Source organism: Andrena cerasifolii, chromosome 2, assembly GCF_050908995.1.
Source record: "Andrena cerasifolii isolate SP2316 chromosome 2, iyAndCera1_principal, whole genome shotgun sequence".
Classification (NCBI taxonomy): Eukaryota; Metazoa; Arthropoda; class Insecta; order Hymenoptera; family Andrenidae; genus Andrena; species Andrena cerasifolii.
The window spans coordinates 20,410,080-20,426,892 of NC_135119.1; the positions used below are offsets into that span (position 1 = coordinate 20,410,080).

General features: G+C 37.4%; 4 protein-coding genes across 6 annotated transcripts; 1 reads left to right on the plus strand and 3 right to left on the minus strand.

Moving 5' to 3' along the window:
• Positions 1–424: 424 nt before the first annotated feature.
• On the minus strand, positions 425–2,614 carry LOC143366508 (putative divalent cation/proton antiporter TMEM165). 2 transcript variants are annotated; one of them, XM_076807633.1, is made up of 6 exons: positions 2,316–2,614; positions 2,037–2,238; positions 1,593–1,768; positions 1,289–1,468; positions 1,113–1,208; positions 425–857 (listed from the first exon to the last, which is right to left on the minus strand). In XM_076807633.1, exons 1-6 carry the CDS (start codon positions 2,499–2,501, stop codon positions 855–857), a joined length of 843 nt encoding a protein of 280 aa, XP_076663748.1. In that variant the 5' UTR covers positions 2,502–2,614; the 3' UTR covers positions 425–854. The 2 variants fall into 2 exon arrangements, with proteins under 2 accessions (XP_076663748.1, XP_076663747.1); XM_076807632.1 differs by having other exon boundaries at positions 1,103–1,208; positions 2,316–2,612.
• Positions 2,615–3,606: 992 nt separating this feature from the next.
• Positions 3,607–6,670, plus strand: LOC143366505 (KICSTOR subunit 2). The gene is made up of 9 exons (XM_076807629.1): positions 3,607–3,774; positions 4,033–4,179; positions 4,465–4,616; positions 4,686–4,826; positions 4,918–5,056; positions 5,398–5,591; positions 5,665–5,815; positions 6,115–6,225; positions 6,294–6,670. The coding sequence occupies exons 1-9, from the start codon at positions 3,694–3,696 to the stop codon at positions 6,462–6,464; spliced, it is 1,287 nt and encodes a 428-aa protein (XP_076663744.1). The 5' UTR covers positions 3,607–3,693; the 3' UTR covers positions 6,465–6,670.
• On the minus strand, positions 6,628–11,928 carry LOC143366501 (WD repeat-containing protein 3). Its single transcript, XM_076807624.1, has 14 exons — positions 11,544–11,928; positions 11,264–11,473; positions 10,264–10,461; positions 10,019–10,183; positions 9,733–9,938; positions 9,520–9,655; positions 9,244–9,434; positions 8,987–9,182; positions 8,138–8,365; positions 7,788–8,057; positions 7,475–7,717; positions 7,249–7,415; positions 6,957–7,179; positions 6,628–6,876 (listed from the first exon to the last, which is right to left on the minus strand). Exons 1-14 carry the CDS (start codon positions 11,712–11,714, stop codon positions 6,712–6,714), a joined length of 2,769 nt encoding a protein of 922 aa, XP_076663739.1. The 5' UTR covers positions 11,715–11,928; the 3' UTR covers positions 6,628–6,711.
• Positions 11,929–12,870: 942 nt separating this feature from the next.
• LOC143378696 (uncharacterized) lies at positions 12,871–16,567 on the minus strand. Of its 2 annotated transcripts, XM_076830610.1 has the most exons (3): positions 16,278–16,567; positions 14,476–15,717; positions 14,219–14,357 (listed from the first exon to the last, which is right to left on the minus strand). In XM_076830610.1, the coding sequence occupies exons 2-3, from the start codon at positions 15,684–15,686 to the stop codon at positions 14,354–14,356; spliced, it is 1,215 nt and encodes a 404-aa protein (XP_076686725.1). In that variant the 5' UTR covers positions 15,687–15,717; positions 16,278–16,567; the 3' UTR covers positions 14,219–14,353. The 2 variants fall into 2 exon arrangements, with proteins under 2 accessions (XP_076686724.1, XP_076686725.1); XM_076830609.1 differs by having other exon boundaries at positions 12,871–15,717; positions 16,278–16,565.
• Positions 16,568–16,813: the final 246 nt, after the last annotated feature.

Consider the following 16,813-nt stretch of genomic DNA (forward strand, 5'->3'; position numbering starts at 1 on the left):
ACAGACATGATTTTAAAGCGGAAATCATTAAATATGTAAGTATTTTTTAAAATCCACGAGAATAAATTTTATAGCTCTGTGACTTTAATCATTAATGACTGATCGAAAAGTGATATTAATATCTTTATTGTTCTAAACTATGGAAACAAGTTATTTCGCGGACTGAAACTTATTATAATCTATTTAAATGATTGTTGAAAAGCAAAAAAGGGATTTCCGCACACCTAAAACTATAGTTATGGAATGTAAAATGTTTTAAAAAATAGCTCGTACTTTTTTAAATTAACTATCACCTATACGAATGTAACAACTAATAAGATGAATTATTAATAGACAAATATATGGAGAAATAATCCTAGTAACCGTAACTTGCAATTTCGCGATTTAAAATTAGAACGGTAAACTCGTGAATATATATACCACATTGTATAAAAAATAAAAGAACAATTTTATTTACGTAAATTTGTTTTTCAGTGAATATAAATGATTTCTTTACTGAAAGCTTCACCTGTATTTACACTCGTACAATAATACTAATACCTCAAAGTATAATCTAAAAGACAATTCGAGTACATAAATTACATCCGTGAACTGTATGTATATAAACAATTCTATCAAGACGTTAAGGCTTGCTGCATTCTGAATTTTGCTATCTGACAGTAGTTGTATTTTCCTTTTACAAAAATAACTATTGCGCGCGGGAAATATGTAGGCACGTTCTTTCACAGTGATATAAACATTGCATGATAAACACACAAATATAAAAATTCTTTTTGGTACCTAAACATCTTCCAGGGGACTGACAAAAAGTGCTGTTAGTGCAAACAGTAAGAACACTAATCCACCAATTATAGTCACTGAAAATAAAAAGTTTTACCAAATGTTTTATTCTGACACCTTGCCATTTTAGCAATGACTATATTTAATCAATTTCATATACAGGGTGCTTGTAAAATTGTCGGACATTTTTTATATACGCATATGTCCGGTAATGCTTAGTTTTGCAGTTATAAGCATTTTTATATTCCGTAAAACACCGACCCGAAATTCTCGCCTTTATAAACACCCTGTATAATACTTTAATATATTTCAACATATTTACCTGTTCTTACTGAAATCTTTTGAGATATCATTCTACCACTTAATACTGCTAATCCTGTACAGAACGAATGTCCTAATATGCCACCTAATACAACTCCATAAACATCCTGAAAGCAATATACTTCCGTTTTGAATATTTCCCCTGAAATTGAACCCCTTTTCATTACCATATGTTATTATTACTCGCCTCTCTTGCAGCGAGTATAATAGTCGTAAGCTGCGAACGATCACCCCATTCCGCGAGGAATGTCAGCGTGAATGCTTGAAGAAATATTCTGGAGAGAAGCATGAGCGCACTGATTTTCGTTTTTCTCATGATGCCAGTTTCTGGATCGTGCACTAGCGTGCTTCCTGTTTCCTTTTCATACTGAAAGCGATCATATTTAAAGATTATTTAATTCCTGCAAAAATATTGAAGGTATAGTTTCTAAACACTAGTTTTATAAGATCTACATCGAGAATCCTCTGAAAGCAGTTTAATTTCTACGCACCTCGTCTTCTCTTTTCTTCAAGTCTGTCTTTACTACTTCAAACTCATCCTGTCCTTCCGTCGGAGACATATAGTAACCGTCTCGTAGCATTTTCAAACCGAATAAAGCAAAAAGCAGCGTAGAAATATAATACGTGTAAGCCCGGGGGATTATAGTTGCGGCGTATCCAAAAATGACTGCGAATCAAGTGCAAATACATTATAACTTCTTCTCAAAACTTCAAACTCAATACTGTTACAAAAATTTCCACCCGTTAATACATTATCGCATTTAGCGCGGATTAATTGGATAAAAAGATTCGCGCGAAATCTGTGACCCCAATGCTAAGTGTAAAAAACAGTTTGCGACAAACTGGAACGCGTCGAGTTTAACGGATAGCTCTGCGTATTGACACAGCGATTAAAGTTATCGCTTATATGTTGGAACATTTACGCATGACAGTACCTGAAAGAACAGTCATAAGGGCTAATGCGCTAATTGCCGCTACAAAGACAGTGAGTCGTGGATGTTTCATTGCCATAATAGCAGCAATGAAGAAAGTTTTGTCGCCCAGCTCAGAGACAATAATAACAGATAACGAAGCTATAAAAGCATGTAAGAAGCCAAGGTTATCCTTGATTTGCGATCCCATCGCGTCTTCGGGTTTCTAAAATTCGTTACGAACGTCGTTACTATTAGAAACACTTGCCATCTGATAAAGGACAAATAGCATTAAACACTTACCGCCGACGTCATTATAATTTGATATTTGTCGTCGTACCGGGGCTCAATTTCAGCCGACACCGTAGACAGGAGAGACTTTAATATATATATGTACAAGAAGTATTGGAGCTTATGTGTAAATTGTTTGAAACCCATTCTGCGTTTTTCCAAAACCGTTCGTTTATCAACATGTACATATCCAAACATGCACCATACTTGACCGCACTACCAATACTGAAGTGCAAAAGCTCATGTTATCTTCCGTCCACTTCCGTTCATGGATCCATCACTGCATGGACCGCGAAACCGCGATGGACCGTGTCCGCAGGTCCATGTAGTGATCTCTGCGCAGGTCCACGTCATGGACATAGGGATGGGTGATGTTCATCGATGTATACGAAATATCGACTATGGGGGACCAATACGGAAGCGCCTACGCGCCATCTTCAAGAACAAACATGCAATGCCGTTTCTAGCGCAACTCCTCACCGTTCCGTTCCGTTTTCTAGCACAATAGTGATCCTTTAGGGAGTGATCAGTATAACCGTAGCCATTTTGGAGCAAAACCGGAAATAACATAACCTAAACGTTCATCTATCTCTTTCTATCAGTATTTCTCTCTCTCTCTCTGTCAGTATTTCTGTCTCTTTCTTTTTTACAGTTTCTTTCTCTGTCTACTTCCGCTTTTGCTCCAAGTCGCGGCAACCAATCAGCGACGATACACGTTGTTCCGATTACTGCCTAGAGGATCACTAGGCGCAACTACACACCGTGCAGTGTAGTGTAGTGCCGGGCGCAACGAGTTGAGGTTATATGTCATCCGATTCTGATTGGTTGATTCCCACAGAGACTCGTCGCTCCCGGCACTGCACTGCATTGCTGATTGCATTAGAGCACTAAAGAGGTGAGTATGCGCATCCGCCATATTGGGTCCTCTGAAGAGAGAAGATTATTGAATACCCGCCTTTTTGGGAAATTGTCAGATTCATTTTATAAACCAAATATGCGTTGTTGATATTGTTGCATAGTAGCACGACACATTATTAGAGTATTTTATTACATTTAAGTTTATATTTGGTTTACAAAGCGAATTTGACAATACTCAAAAAGGCGGGAACTCAATAATCTTCTTTCTCCAGAAGACCCAATATGGCGGATGCGCATACTCGGTACTCATCAGTATTCACCACAGGGAACACTGTACTCACCTCTTTAGTGCTCTACTGGCGACGTCACAAAATTTTCACATACACATTAACGCCACTCCTGTTGGTGTTCCCCCTCCACTACGAGTAGGATTTATTTAGGAATTCCAGACCATCTCTGACAAGCGTAACCTGGATATTAATGACCGAAATAAAAACGCGATTCTGTCGTGATCGTACTAACATTGTAGAAAATGGATCACGAAGAAGAGTTTCTTAATACCTTTTTCGTTCAGGTCGCTCAATTGTGTACCGACAAAGCAAAGGAATTGGTTGTAAGTATTTACTAGCAACTGTTGTTCATTTTTCTCGAATTCCCCGGTAATCTATGCAAAAGTTATGTAGTTTTTAATTTCTACTGTATAATTTGTGGCAAACGGCATCGACTGTCTTAATCGCATTCAGCTTTGGTTGTACATCTGCCGTCAGGAAGTTGATTTTAGCACAGAACTTTGCAAATATAACATTAATAGACGAGCACGCAGTTCTTAATATAGTGCTAGTCTCAATGTTGTATCCATAATAATATTTAGGAAAAGGAGCGTGGATCGTGTCGTCAAACGCAGATGGGCCCATGGGGAATGCTACTTATGCATTTACCGCAAATAGCAGTAGCGGAACACTCGTACGCAGATCTGGGTTTTCTACACACTAAAAATAAGGGGTTCCTCAGGAAGGATGTAACTATATTAATGCTTCGATTAAAATAAGAATACATACTGTGCATCGCCGAGATGTTCGATTGGTATATCCCCATTAACCCACATTTTATAACACAATCGTAGAGGTAAGCCACACGTATTGTTCTATTGATCTATGCTGTAATCTATCAGCTGTTGACCGAGGTGACAATGTTGACGAATATAAGAAGAATCCCCTTGCCCCTGTGCGATTCTGAGATCATCTTCTCGTCGCTGCACAGTAATTTTTATCATGCATTTAAGATCTGTCTTCAACCCTTATAGAATTCCTTGAGAACAGTGTACGAATCTTTAAAGTCTGATCTGAAAAGGGTAGAGGAAATGACTAAGGGAACCAATACCATTGGAGCAACAGTTGCCGAAGTTTCTAATCAACTGTGCCAATATATTACGGCAAAGATTCAGTTGATAGATTTGTTAGTACATATGTCTCACTGCCTTGATACGTCGTTTAACATGTCGCATAATCACATTCCTTTTTGCAGCTACGAGAAAATGTACAACATGAGCGCGAGTAGTAAAGCTATGAAATACCAGGAATTATTGCAATGCATAGAAGGAATAGTAGAAACTCACTCCTTATCTTGTTCCCATTTAGCATTGGCTCCTGTTAAGACTAGTTTAACGTAAGTGAAAACGGCAACGGAATTTTAAGAATTACAAAATAGAAATTCTGATTACAATACTCTTTCTGAAATTGAGATATATTTCGATCAGTTTAGAGTATGAAATATTAGTTCAATTAACGAAAGCGCAAGTTGAACTGCAACATTGGAGATTCTTATCGACGTTAACGTCTCTCTATGGCGCGCAGGCACGAATGTCAGCTTGGGAGAGGACATTGCAAAGTAAAGAGGTCGGTAAACTTCTAATTAACCAGAATCTACTGTATGGAAACCACCGAAAAATTAAGCTATTTTTAAAGATATTTTTCTCAGCAAGTGCAACATGTAATGAAATAAATCTTTTTGGTATTTATTAAGCTACTCTTATATTATACAAAAAAAAAAATCTTAAAATTTAAAAAAATCTTTTTAATTTTTTTTCTTCTATAATATTGAGAGTAGCTTAATAAATACCAAAAAGATTTATTTCATTATATGTTGTATTTACTGAGAAAAAATCTACAAATAGTTTCATTTTTCGGCCGATCAAAGTAGAATGACTCTTTAAGTTCCATGTACGTATGGTTCTCAGTCATGGAAATTGGGCTTCAGTGCTACTTTCTTGAAAGCGAATCAACAACCAGCATTGTATCAATGGCTAGTGAAACTACGGAGTAGCATATTAGCCAAATGCTCTTTATATTTCCACACTACTTTGAGTCAGCAGGCTAGTCCCGGAGAAATGAGAAGTATGATGAGCAAGCAAAATGTGGATTACTATCATAAGTAAGACATGTTTAAATTGTTCGATTTGTGTAAATCATTGGTCGGCAAGAATTAATATATGCTTTTGTTTCAGAATACAAAGTTTCCAACGTAAGCACGACGTCCTAGCAATTTTGATAATATTTGACCCCAGAGGCGTAGAAGACTCGGGGCCAGGTTACAGACATCCTCGCAGAGAACCGAATACTTCTGAAGATTTCCCTGTTGTTGTCAGTTCGCCCAGCGTAAGTTCGTGCAAATTATAAAACTTACGTGAATCTTACAGACGAATTTCACGCAGAGTTGGGCATTATTCGAATTAAGATTTGCGAATAAAACGAATAAATTTTTATTCGGAATAAGGTTTTCGCTCGGCATATTATTCAAATAAAATTTATTCGTTATTTTCACCTAACTTTGTTTTATTCGCAAATCTTATTCGAAATTATTCGAATAAAAATTTATGCTCCACTCTGGTTTGACGTAGTACGTATAATAGAAAACTTCGTTTTCTAAGATAATCTTAATATTACATTCCCTTTAGACATTTGTACAAACCCCGTCAATTCATTTGGATAACATACAGAAACGAATCAAAGAACGGCATGGGGAACTTCTCGCTATGGACAAAATTGTTTATAGCAAAAATGTAAAAGTATGTTACTAAACGATCTTTTTCTTGTGACAAACTGTATACGATAATCCTAAGTAATCTGTTTCCAGGACCCATGTGTGTATGCCATGTATAATACTGATCCTAGAATGACTCTTGTCACCGTGTATGAAAGTGGCAAACAGAGAGATAAAGAAGCTCATGTAACATCGTTTATGACAGATATATGTATGCAAATTAGATGCAACAAAGTGTACGAGTCACTGAAGTTGTCAAAATAAGAGAGTTACATATGTATCAAAATATTGTAATACATCTCAATATTACGATGTACAAGAATCAAAATTTCATTATTTGAATAACATGTAATTTATGTACTAAAAACTGTGCTACTATTTACTAAAATACTTTTGTTTTCCACCAGGATTTTGTAAATAACAACACTTTTTTACTTAAATAAAATTATTTTTATATTTATTAATTTTAACTATGTACAAAATATTTATTTCATCGTTAAGTCAAAAAATTTTATAAAGACATAATTGCTCTTTTCAGCGCTTTCTCCTTATTTTTCCTGACTCTGTTCCTGTGCTTACTGCTTTTGGTTGCATCCGTGAAAACTTGGATTCCTTCCTTCTCTTCGAGAACACGTTGCATATACATCATTCCATGCAGATTGAATCCAACTAGGTCCTTAAATAATCAGTTTTCAATTATTCCGCGCCTTTCACACGATTAAGCTTGGTAATTAAAATATAAAGAACTTTATTTACTCTTAGTGCAGAAACTTTTTGGATGGCAAGCGTGCTCACTGATTCTAATACAGGTAAAAGCTCTTGAGTAGCTACAATCGGACCATGGTGAGCGTGTACCAAACACAATGCTAATCTCGCAAGTGACTCCGTGTTGTACTCCGATTCCAGTAATTTGGGAAGCATTTTAAGAATCTCACAAGCAGCCGAGTATGGCAACAATAATAAAGTCTCTTCTAAATCGCTAAAAATGATTTTTCTTGTAATAATTTATCTCTATTATATATCCATTCGATATGCAAACTTTTTCTACCTTGCTCTGATTCGCTTTACTGTTTCTAAAAAGTACTCGTCTACGGTTGTGCAATTGTAAGCTTGCATTTGTAAAGGAACAGCAGCCGTTGCGTTCGATAACGCTGCATTTGACAATTGTTCACCGTACTCTTTAGATATCTCCAAGCATTCTAGTATCAATTCGGCCTAGAAATTGTACAAATTGAAGAATATACGATGGCATGGATTAATTTCCCGATAGTTACCCCTTTCTCGCTGGATACAGTCTTTCTCGATGGTAAAGACTGTGGCTTTTGTCCTGGAACGACCGTAGTCTCGCCAGTAGCCAACTCGTTTTCCTGACGTTCCCTTTCTTCTTCTTCTTCGTCTTGCAGAACTAACGGCTCTGTGGTTCGTTCGTATAATCTGATTACTTTATCGGATCCACAAGATGCGACGTAAATACCATTCGGCGAAACAACGCAATTCCACGCTTCTCCCGAATGTCCCTGCATGGATAAATTGTCTGTAATCTTTCGTTATAAATTTCTGGAGTACTATGTCGCGAGAAATAACTACTTGTAACGTCATGATTTTTTGAAAAATATCAGCATCCCATTCTTTCACTTTCCCATCTTTCCCGCAAGTGAATAGGTAGTGAGTTCCATGAACAAAGGAGAGCCCCGTTACAGAGTCATCGTGGGCAAACATCGACTTGTGACAGTCTCCGAAATCTAAACCCCAAATTTTGATATTCCTATCAGCGGAACCAGTGGCGATGAGTGTCGAGTCGCTGGATATGTCCATACACAAAACTGGTAATTTATGCCCGTAGAGTGAAACGAAGAACTAAAAGGGATTATACAAATTATTATTGGTATTGATCACATAGTCAACTAGGACTAGAATTATATGCGTAAAATAGTAACCTTGAACGTGTCAAGGAAGAAGATTTTCACAGTCGAGTCGAGCAGTGCAACTGCGACGAATCTATTGTTAGGACTTATCCTCACGCATAGCACACTGTCTTCTAATTTTAAAGTCCTCGAATGTAAAACAGATAGAACTTTTGCCTTTATCTCTCTGTCAGGATCTTCAATGAGTTCAAATGTCCAAAACTTTACTGTTTGATCTCCGCCGCCACTTGCTACTCCTTTCTATAAAGATATGAAAGACAATCATGAATTTATACATTACTAGCTTTACTACTCGACTGCGCCCGAAATTTAATTTCTGATTTTATATAATTTTTTTTTTTTTTTTGGGAAGATGGTCACATTCATCTGAATTAGTCAGGCATAATGAGCCGAAGCACATATCGTGATCCCAGAGATTATCGTTCAAAAGTTTTTAGGCGACAGACAAACACTCAAACATATACAAGCTTTCTGCTTTACATATTAAGATAAAATGATTATGAGATAATCCAATCTAAAGCTGGGTTTACATTAGTCCAGTCGCTGGATCAAGCGAGTGGTTCGACTGGAAATTGGTCGATGCCTACATTATTGTCGATGTCTCTAGTCTTATGAGCCGTCTAGGCGATTCCAGTAACGCTGAAATGTGTTCTCGCTGGAGGGGGTAAACACTGGATCGAGAAGTAGACTTTCGATCCAGTCGAAACCTGCTGGAACGAAAGCGCTGTACTAGAATGAACACACTGTTTACATTATTCCAGTTCCAATCCAGTGCTAGACTGGATCACTGGACTAATGTAAACCCAGCTTAACATGTAAATAACATTGAAACCAACGAATAAAAGCTTTCCTAAAAGCTACCTTATCGGGAAACAGTGCAATGCTCCAAAGTTCCTTTGAATGCGCAGGTACTTCTTCTAAGATATCGCCCGATGCAATATCAATAACTAACATTCTTCCATCTTTTAGACCTACTATTAAATGCCTATCTCCTGGTACAAATGTTGCTGTTAAAGCGTAACCACATTCCACGGTGCGCAGGCATGCTAGAGTTGGTCTGAAATGGAGAAGATAATATAGGATGTTGTCAAGATTTTCTAATAAACATTATTTTATACCTGTTCCACAATTTTACAGAATCTCCACTCGCCGTTGCAAAAGCCAGATTGTCAGAACTAAAGCAAATGGCACGGACATCCGTACGATGACCATGATTTGTTATAGACCTTAAATGCTTTACTTCGGCATCCTTTTCTTGCGTGAACAGAGAGTACAGGTCTATAGAATTGTTATTTATTTCAACGGATATCTGAAACGATAATAGAGAAATTAGTTGAACAGAGGATCTTTAGTTGGATTATAGTAGCAGAGCGAAACTGTTTGCCACGACTTACTCTGAGCTCGCCTTCCCTACCCATCACCATAACTAATCCTTTGGCTTTGCCAGACACTTTGATAACAGGTAAACGAACAATTTCATCTTTTATCGTCGGTACACCTGAGAAATTTGGTTCTACGCTGCCTCCGCTTCTATTCTCAAAGTGCATACGCAATGTTAAAAAATACCTAAATAATCATAGATACATTACAAGAATATGTACGCGTACTTTTCAGCTTTTTTCCTTTCCTTCTTTAATCGCTTGACCACGTTATCTTTTACTTTGGCGTCGGGTAACAATTCGAATAATTCCACGGTATTATCTACGCCATGGCATCCGATGACAGTATGCGTCGTATCAATTTCCAGAGATACAACTCGTCCGCGACCGCTTCTCAATATACTGCCAGTTTTCTCGCACCTTAATGGATATTTCTATTAAAACGTAACAATTTTATTATACATAAAAATAGTAAGTGTATCGCGTATGGGAGTATAAGTTAATCGGAGTATACCATATCGCTGACTTCAGTCTCGTCGGTGATCGCTAAATCTTGCAAATTGATTTCGAAGTCTGTAGTCTTGTCGTCAGTGAAAAATATTTTCCACACGCGCAACGCGTTATCATTGCACCCAGTTATTAAATACTGATCATTTTTAGCTAACGTAAGGCCCCAAACCTTGATTAATAGAATCAACGATATTAACAAAGCATCTGAAAATATTGTATGGACCTAACTACACTTGTACTGATGTTTACCTCTGTTCCATGACCAACAAGGGTTCGGAAGTTATGTTCCGTGTCCAGATCCCAAAATTTTACGAAAGTGTCTTTACTAGCGCTGATGACGATATTGTGATCTTTCATAAATGTTAGTTTAGTTATTACACCTTTATGCCCGCTCAATCGACATATACCTGTTTCTGCTACTACATCCCAAACGATGATATCTGTATCCTAGAAAAATCAACATTTACTCATTACAATTGCATAGGATGGTCGCAGCTTGTAAACGGCGTAAACGAAACTTCAAAGTGTTTTGTATAAATCATCCAATTTACTATATCAACATAAGTAAAATAGTAATTGCGTAAGAGTAGCAGGAAGCATTTAAAATTCGGGAGAGTTTAAGATTTAAACTAATTTCCTCATAATTGGCTGAATATCTACGACTGAAATTACAATCGCACTGTGTTGTAGATATAGACCAGGGTTGACTAACTGGTGGCTCGTGAGCCACCGGGGGCACCTCCGCCTGGCTGCCACGCTGAACAGCTCCCCTTCATACCGACCAGACTCTGACGATCGCAGAAGATTCCTCCTTCTTTCCTTCTCTTTTTGACTGCGATCGTCAGAGTCTAGGAGGTATGGAGGGCGCCGTTCAGCGTGGCAGCAAGGCGGAGGTGCCCCCGGTAGCTCACGAGCCACCAGTTAGTCAACCCTGAATTATAGACTGTCACCCCACCAAGTTTCATTGAAATCGGTGCGAGCCATGTCTGGTGTTTCTCTTAAGTAAGAATACGAGTTAATTGTTATATACTATTGGGAGCACCGTGCTAGCGCTCGCATTCAAACTTAGAAGACAGTCGGAAAAGACCAACAGAAGCGCTAAGACTTCTCTCTGATATTAATATTGCATTGCATAAAGTTGTTACTGTGAATACTGCGTAATAATAAATAACAATGGCTAATGAGGAGACGCAGCGACATTGGTGTCAGAAGTGGGTCGATATACATTCTTGGTAACAAGGCATCTTACCTTCGAACCAGAAGCTAATTTATGCCCTTCCTTATCGTACGCTAAAGTTGTAATCTCGGACCGATGGCCTACGAATATGCTCATATTTTCTCCAGTCTGTAAGTTAAATGTTTTCACAGTACCATCTGCATAACCGACCCCTATATGGTGTCTATTAGGGGATGCAGCCAAGCATGTTACATTCACTTTATCTCCGGATAATACTTGAGCCTGAAGCAATACAGAATTATAATAGTACACGTAATTTTCGTAAAAGGGTATAAAATACTTTATACTTCACCTTTTCTCCAAGACGTAAATCCCATATGATAACATGCTCACATGCGCCAACTGCTACAAATCTGCCTTGTTGTCCTTGTAACGTTACAAAGACGATATTACAATTAGGACTAGCAATTATATTTAAATTGCCAGCTGGCGCGTATTTTAAGTATTGTTTAGTTAAACCCATCTTTCCGATTTATTCGGTAAAACGTTGTACCACAAAAGGACGTCAAGGAAGAATTCTTATATTCAAAATTACTCGATCCTTTTATTTATATCACATATGTAAAATATGCCTTAGAAAAGTGTTTCATATCGTGACATTTTCATAACAGAACGTTCGTTAAATGTTTACAGTCTGTTTTTAATACAGGTATTGCGAGTGATGTTGATCGATGTTGACTATTCAATATATCCGAGCACGTGGTCCGTGCTTACTGTCCTTACCGACAACGTGAAAACTTAAAGAATAATTGCGACTGGCTAATGGAGAGCCCATGAACGTTAAGATGCGCAGTGAGCACAAGTTTGAAAGGGCGGTGAGTTCAAGCAGTTAAATATGTATTTGTAACATTTTGTTAGTTTTCTAAAATATTTCGAAGTGCGTGGACGATCTAAAGTATTCAGATTGTGGTTTAATTCGAAGTAGTATTTAAATTCTTAGTTACTCTTGAACTTTGCGAACGATAATTCGCGAATATTAGGAAAGCTTGTTCGAATAAGAAATCGAGCGTTCTGTTAACATTTTTGGGAAATTTATTTCCGTTTTAATGTCGCTGTGACAATACATTTCCTTTACGTTAAAATATTCTTCCCCTCTCTTCCCCTATCACACACCTTCCCCTCCTAAAACTAGCCTGGTTATCCGGAACTATGCTCTTCTCCTCAATTTCCTTCTCTAACTTCTTTGTCAGCAACTTTATGTAGCATACCATAAGAAAAAATTATTGTGTTGTTTTTTCATTTAATTTTCCTAGGAAACATCCAAATTGTTGATGGTTCATCATGTAATGGGACAGTAATTAAAATCGGAACATATGTATTAAGTAGTTAAGCGGTCCAAGTATTGTTCGCAGGTTAAGGCAGCAAGATCTGTTCGGTGCTGTCAGTCTGCTTTCATCATCGAATATAACAAATCCTGTATAAAACATTACATACATTTGTACGCATGCGTTGAGCAAAATTTGCGAAACAGACGTGGTTGACTGGGTTAATGTAGTTGTTTTTGAAATGTTAATATTTCAGATTACTGTTTTCCGTTGATATTCGAGAATGCTATACATATAGAAGACTATAAAATAAGGAAAGAGAATGGGGTAGTTGATAAATTTTATAGAATCATATAACGTTTTCTTGTATTATTTAATACAAAGGAACTTGTAGAAAAAATTACAGTATACAATGTATACGAATTTCTAGAGACAGTTAAATTTTCATTGGAATCATTCACTCGTACCTAAACGATATACATATGTATAAATTGCTTGGATCACATTACAAATTGCTTTTATAGAACAGTGAACAGAAAGGCACTGTTAAGAATTATTCTCTTATCTCACAAACGTACAATTTTAATTCTTCTTTACAATATTAACACTTTAACAACCTTCTTTCATCCACATTAAATAATAATATAATAACATTACAATAACTTCACTATAATTTGTACATCCTTTAAGATAGCAAAAGCTTTACGTATTTCCAAGGATTTGCATCATCTATTAGTCGTTAAATTTTCTACTATATTAATAAATATACTAAATAACAAGTTTCTACTCTCTTGCCAACATATATGCTAACACAATTATACTTGACAAAAAAAGTATATATACATACAATATACAGTAGACTCCCGTAACACGCGCGTTCTTACAACGCGAATTCCTATAACGCGCCAAAGATATTGCGACTACTGTTTTAGTATAAGGGTATGTTTATGTTGGAGCTGCGATAATAGCGAAGAAAATGAAATATTTCTTTCTCGACGCTTTTATCGTTGGTCATCTATATAATCATCTCGCGATTATGGTCACTCTGATCGTTTATCACAGCTCCAACATAAACATACCCTAACGTGATTTTTCGTACAACGCGACAAATAATAAAACACAGGAATTACCTAATAATCAAGATTGTAAAAGTATTTTTCAATTTAAAAATGTTTAAAAAACCTACATAAATTTCTATAATTACATTTCTATAAAATTTCAATGAAATAATAGTTTTTTTTAACATACATTAATAATATGTTTTTTTTTAATCAACTTCGTATATATGCCATTTATTTTTAAAATACTGTCCTATTTGATAAAACATAAAAAATAAAAGTTGGCATAGTAATAATCATTTGAAACATGGTACTTTAGATTATGCGCGTTATACGAGAAAAATTCCCGTACAGCACGATTTCCTATAACGCGAATTCATATAGCGCGTAACGTATTAACCGCGTTATACGGGAGTCAACTGTAAATTAAATTGTACAGTAGACAAGAAGTATCGTGAATGTAAGTCTTATACAGTTAACAGTACGTTGATGCAGCAGTCGCGGTACCTCCATTTTCATTTTCTGTTTCACGTGTATCAAAAGCATGTATGGAACACATATTCGATCACTGTATAGGGGTATTCTGTCTTATTACGTGAATGCTCCTAAACTATATGTACAATATCGAGACACGTCGAAGGAAATCATTTATCCATTAGTTTCTGTCTGAGGCTTGACTAATGGCTCTCCAACATTAACTGGTTGAGCTAACGAGTTCTGGAACCACATCATCCAGTTGCTCAAATAATGACCGCCCAATTGATTATCAGGATTCTCCTTTATCTGCACATTGTTTAATTCTTCAAAATTTCGAACGGTTTGAAGCTCCGTGAAGTTATTGCTCACCGAGTGGCCTCCATGCATTCTTACCTCCCTCTTCCGAAGAGCATCCTTTACTAACCTTTGCCTGCGCTCCTCTTCAGTTTCAATAGCGGATCTAGTAAATCTCATTTCTCTGACTCTCAAAGCGTCTCTCCTTAGTCGCTCTTTCCTTTCCTCCTGAGTTTCCTTAGCGTACTGATTAAGTCGAGCTTCCCTTCGTTTCGCAGATTCTCTGTTCAGCCTCTCCCTCCTCTGTTCAGGAGTTTCGCTGGCATATAACGAGAGCCTCTTCATCCTCCTCCTCTCTGCTTCGCGATCTAATCTTTTCCTTCTGTCGTCAGGCGTTTCATTGTACATTCTATATTCCCTTTTCCTCGCTGCCTCCGCGTCCAACCGTTTCCTTCTTTGCTCCGGCGTTTCGTAATACATTCTCATTTCCCGCCTCTTCGCCGCCTCTTTCGCCAGTCTCTGTTGTCGTTGTTCTTCGCTCTCTTGCTCGTACAACTTTTTTCTCTTCTCCCTCATGCACTCTGCTTTCCTCCGCAGTTTCTCCTTGTAATCCTGCAATGATTTGATCTTCAATTGCCTCTTAGATCTCTCGGACTTAGTTTCCTTAGCTTTTAAGCTATCGACAACCTCTACTGTTTGGTCCCTTTGTTTCGTTAGTGGTGTTATCGTAGCTTCAATGTCAGCGGGAACTTCTACTTCTCTCTCGTTAGAGTCTCTGGACACGTTGGTCGGAAGATCAACTTCGTTATCGACATTGCACAACCACTCTGTGGTATAGACCGTTTCTTGATCTAATTCGTCCTCCTTTTTTATATTAAGATTCAGCCCTAACAGCTCACCCGGTATAGTAACCGTGGAGATACTATAATTAGCGGTTCCTATCTGCTCATTCTGGTCAATAAAAACTTCAGAAATTTCATTTGTCGGCTTCTGTATTTCTATATTTATGTTCTCGTAGTCTAGATTCTGCAAATACATCGAACCGCTCAAAACGCTGCTGATGGTGCAGGCTTCATTTTCTTGCGCAGCGTTTAATGTACAGTCCAAATTGTTCAAACAGTTCGAGCTCTGTGTATAATCCTTACTCGACTCCTTCTTGTCGGTCGCCGCGCTGTATCCTTTATTCCCTTTAATTTCAATGGAGCAGAAGTGTTGAGCTGCATTAATTATTTCCACATCGTTGAAATCTGTCTGACGTTCGCCACCTTCTTGCTTAATGTATACGGGTATAAAGTCTATGGAACAATCTCTTATTTGTACACTGGTTTCAATTAATTCCATGACCTTATTATCCAATAAACAGCAGTGGATACTGAAATTTCCAAAAAAAGCAGACAAGTTGAAAGTGAATTACAGTTGGTTCATTGCAGCGGAATTCTAAAGCTAAATTATTAAAATAGACTGCAGGATTCACATTGCGATGCTTCAGAGATAGATAACTTTTATTCGGTACAAGAGATACATTTTTATTAGTTACTAACAAATACATCCTTACTTTCATTCCTATCACGATACATTATAATAAGACACGATTACTCGTTTATTTTTCCAAGAGATCGTTTCTGTTCGCTCTTTCGTGAACTTAAGAGAAATTAATTAGAATGAATCTTTATTCGGTATGCTTAATTTAATAGAAGTTCATTTCAATATTGGCTAACTCTACGATAGTTGAACGAACTATTGTGGCATGCAAATAACACGATTACTATTGGAAAGAGTATACATATTAATTAGGGAAAAGACTAGCTGCGGATAAGTAAAATTTTTCGTCAGGACGAAATAGTGGAATTATAGTTTTATTTCGATGAAAGCGTTAAGATGATTTGGTGGCGATTTATACGGGCAAAGTGGCAGTCGAAAAATAAATTTCACCTGTGGTATCGTCTGCTTATGACAGCTGATTAGGGAATGATACTTTGAGTGTTTAGAATACGTTCATGCTTGCTGCGGACCGCAGACTCTCAGCCGTTATCCTTTTCTTGTGCGTCACATGTTAATAGAATATAGCGGACAGGTTGAGTCGATATCCATGAGCTGGACTTCTTGACTCTATACGAAATTAATTCGCACGTCAAGCTATTTGCCGCTCGTCCATCCACGTCGTTCGACATTAGGTTTATTCGCGCATCGACTGCGCTTACTGCACTTGCGCAAAAAGTGCAAACGACCATTGGCTGATTCCCATGGCTCTGAAAAACTGGTCAATGTTTTTCGTCACGGTCGTTGAAAACCAGCGGACCAATCAGCAAAAATGATTTGAAAAAAAAGATGTCAGCGGCAACGCGCATGCGCGGGCGAGCAATTTCGGCGCGTTAAGTTTGAAAAGACGTGCGCACATTTAGGAACGTTTCAGTTACAGCAGATTTCTTTCGAATTTCGTGTTGCAACAGGCTTTTGGTATCGTGGAG